The sequence below is a fragment of the Austrofundulus limnaeus genome, unplaced genomic scaffold (assembly GCF_001266775.1).
Source record: "Austrofundulus limnaeus strain Quisiro unplaced genomic scaffold, Austrofundulus_limnaeus-1.0 Scaffold9, whole genome shotgun sequence".
Lineage (NCBI taxonomy): Eukaryota > Metazoa > Chordata > Actinopteri > Cyprinodontiformes > Rivulidae > Austrofundulus > Austrofundulus limnaeus.
The window spans coordinates 3,874,611-3,878,619 of NW_013952411.1; the positions used below are offsets into that span (position 1 = coordinate 3,874,611).

Consider the following 4,009-nt stretch of genomic DNA (forward strand, 5'->3'; position numbering starts at 1 on the left):
TAGTAGTATAGTTTTTGTTTTGTTTTTAAATGAAAATGAATAAATTTTCTAAACTAAGCAAATTGAGAAAAATGTTTAGACTTCTGTATTTCAGTGCTGATGTAAAAGGTACCACACCCAGAGGGTGTGGCCAGGTGTTCTATAAATATTCTGGTTTACTAATGTCATGTAGGCTAAAGATGGGATAAATGGCTCTTTGAAGGGATCTGGATCTTGGGGAGCTGTTTGTTTTATAGAGCTGATCAAAAAAGCCGTTTGATTTTGAACGAGTTACGTCATCACGTAGGGAAGGGGAAGGGGGGGTTTCTACTTAACAAACACATGGTTCCACCCACATGACGGGACAACGTCATTACGTACGGCTATGTGATGACGTGTTTCCCCCGTGAGCTTCTACTCCACAACTGGTCCTATTTTCCATGAAAAAAGCAAAGCGGAAGTAATTTAAGTATGAAAACTAAAGATTATATGAGGAATAAAAGAAATAAAACTACAAATGGCTCGTTACTCCCCAAGATTCAGCTCCTATCGTTCTTAGTAAAGAGCCGTTCAAAAGATTCGGATCATCCGCGAAAGTCACATCTCTAATGTAGGCTTAAAGCAGCAGCAGAGGCCATTTTGTTTTGATTAGTCTCAGAGCCACAGACACAGGCTCTGAGGATGAAATAGATTTTTAGATCTGAGGATAAAATATTAAGTTAACTGAGAACTGGATTGGGTACTATGCACATTATTCGGGTTTCCAAATTTTGACACAATCTGCTGACATCTTAAAATTTATAGTTTTTTGGTGTACATTGTCCTAAGATGATATTTGTTTTGATGCTATTTGAATATATTGAATTGAATTGAATTTCAAATTTTGAACATTTTCTAACAGTAACAAAATAAAATACAGTAGTTTCCTGTGACTTTTGACTCACACAGTAGTATAGCATAGTATCTGTATCAGTGTWTCTGTATGCTTAGTATAGTATTCTGATATGACCCTCAAACAAATAATGAATAAATTCTGTAAATAAAAGCTTTAAATAATTCATTCCCTTTATTCCCATGACTTTACAAAAAATATACACAGTCTCTTTTTAGATCACATCTAAGATATTCAAGTTGTGTTTCACCAACATATTTGTTCTATTTGTACTGTCAGAAAAAGTCACGACTATCTTGGAAGGGAAAAGAACAAAAAAAAAAACGTTGTTTTTTCCACATTCTGCAAGATCCAATGCTGGACACAGCTGAATTCTCTCTAATACATTTGAGAGAAAATAAAAATCTCTGTGAAATTGACAAATCAGTTGTGCCGTGCAAAACCTGTTCCTTTAACTTATTTACACCTGATGAAACTTTGTGCATCTGTCTCCATTTCAGACAAAGTGATGTTTGGATATTGGATGTTTCATTTCTGATTTCTGAGGCATCAGGGATTGACTGATACAAACATAATAGGAAAAGTTAATAATAGGTTTAGGTTTTATTTTTCCATTCTCATTTCACCTTTAATTTCCTTCTTAAGGCGCTGATTTATGAAGACGGAAGATAACCAGTACTGAAGACCTGCGCAAATAAAATAAAAAAAAAATAGTCTGTGGTAAAAATGGGCATGTTGCATTTGGTTTCCTAAGACTGTGTGCACAAAGAATGACAGGTGAAGCAGTGGTGCAGACCGCACTATTGAAATGAAARTTTAGCATATGATACTGATAAAGACAAAACAGACAAAACATCATTCAGTGTCACAAAATATATATATAAAAAAATTAGAACGGTTCAGCAACTCAGCTCTAGTAATTTATTGATTTATTTTTTATGTTTTCGTAACTTTTTCATTRCACAGTTATCTTGACTGTTGATGTGATACTTTAACATCGACAAAAGCAAAGGTTTTAATAATTTGTCAACCAAAACATGCAACACAGCTTACAGAGCTCAGCTGTCCAGTGCCGCAGGTTAGCACAGAGGTGTTTGACAGGTGCAGAGAGAATCTAGATATAAACAAACCCCAAAAAACAGGAAGGGTTTTTCATTTATATTTATATTTTTAAGTCCTGCGGTGATATATTTTATTTCTATTTAAATGAGCTAAATTTTATTTTATTACTATCAGACACTGTATTACCAGAGCTGGTGGTTCATGAAAACTGCAGATGTGTCAAGTTGTAGATTGTCTTCAGCATGGATTTTTTTTTTTTATTTATACTGCGTTAAAGTGGGATATTTACTGTCACTCTGCTGAAGTGCAGGGGATAACCTCTGAAGCCCTTTGCAGACAGTTTGCACCTGCCTTTCAAACATRCTGAATTTAGACACTAAAACAATGGCACAATTAGTTTCAAGGTTTTCTAAATCACACAGTGGGTGTAAAATGATTATACCAGCATGTCCTCTGCYGAGTATTTTGTGTGATCTGGTAATCACCATACAGTACAATCTGCATATTCATGGAGGTAGACACGCTGACTGCTGTTTGGCTCATCTGACAGACACAGTCCTCGCTGTGCACCATTAATAAATCAACATTTAGTGCCTTACGAAGTTTGCGCGTTGTTTTGTACATAGTAATCCTTAATAAATCGATTATAAATAGATGTAAACTTTCTTTTTAAATAGGTTTCTTTGACATATAGCTTTTAAACTGATCCATCATTAAACAAATCTACCTAGTTCGAAGTAAAGAGATGGACAGTCTTCTTCAGTTGTCCATCTCAGTTGTTTATCAACTGCACGTGTGTAAGATAAACATTATGTAATAGAATCTAAACGACTTGAGCTGGAGGTCTAAATATAGCTGATAATTTCACGGGTGAATGAAGGTTGTGACCAAATGCATCATTAAATTTACATCTGCATGTCAGACTGCAGATAAAACTCCAATCTCAACAACTTTGTTCATTTTTACTTTTCACATCAGCATAAATTAGACCAGTTTGCCTGTAAAGTGAAGAGATTGCAACCATCAAGGAAATTAGATCCTTTTGGGGCAGACAGGATTTGGAAYTGAAGATAAAATGATGAGTTATAGCTGGGGGGAACATCCTTTTAAAAAGCAAAGATGCTTGGTGATTTTGAAAGGAACCGTCAGGAAAAACAGGTGAACTGGTGTGGAAAAAGGCCAGTGTGGTTTTTGACTGTGGTAAAATAGTTTGAAGCAGTTTGATGTTGGGGAAGTTCATTAAAAGATCAAAGTTAGACACGAATAATGATGTTGTGTCTTTTGGCCATCTTGCCTCTGCCCTCTCTGCCTTTTGATGTACCTCTTTCCTCTGCTGCTTCACCAGCTCTGAGCTGATGTGATGTCATTCAACTTTTACTTTTTTAGTTGACATCACCTCAGAAATCCTTCATGCTTCCTCTGTTCTCTTTTTCTTCCTGCTTGATGTACGTAAGTGCCTCTTTACTGCTCTTTGTATTCAGACACCAATGTAATTTTTCAACGAAAGGAATGGAAATGAAAATACATTTTTAAATTCATCCGCACAAAATATCCAATTTGCATCTAAAAATGATCAAAACATGGCAGTTATTTATCATATAATCAGTGTCTGAATGAATGCTCCCAAATGGCTGGAGATAAAGTRTCTGACTAACACTGTTTGCCTTTCCCAGGAAGGACATATGTGCAGCCGTCAACATGCCGTGTGAGACTCTGGGACTGTCTCACGTGGCTGGGATGTGTCAGCCACATCGCAGTTGCAGCATCAGTGAAGACACTGGCCTTCCAATGGCCTTCACTGTGGCACATGAGCTGGGACACAAGTAAGGTTTTGTCACCTTCTATTCATCACAAGTAACTGTCTGGGGGGGAAAAAATCAACCGGAGCTCAACTTATAAACATTTTTCTTTTCAGTTTTTTTTTTTTTATACAGCACCATTTCACAACAAAAGTCATGTAATGGCACCATACCACAAAAAATTATTCCAAAACATAAAATTTATTGAGATTCAGATTCAAAACTAACTAAAGTCAATTTGATACTAATATAAAACAAACAATCACACACACACACA

General features: G+C 35.9%; 1 protein-coding gene across 1 annotated transcript in view; it reads left to right on the forward strand.

Annotated features, from left to right (window-relative positions):
• Nucleotides 1–4,009, forward strand: part of adamts7 (a disintegrin-like and metallopeptidase (reprolysin type) with thrombospondin type 1 motif, 7) — a 142,552-nt gene that overhangs the window by 44,740 nt on the left and 93,803 nt on the right. Inside the window, exon 7 of the mRNA XM_014001567.1 lies at nucleotides 3,607–3,756. Within this exon, the coding sequence (XP_013857021.1) occupies nucleotides 3,607–3,756 (150 nt within the window). The remainder of the gene's footprint in view (nucleotides 1–3,606; nucleotides 3,757–4,009) is intronic.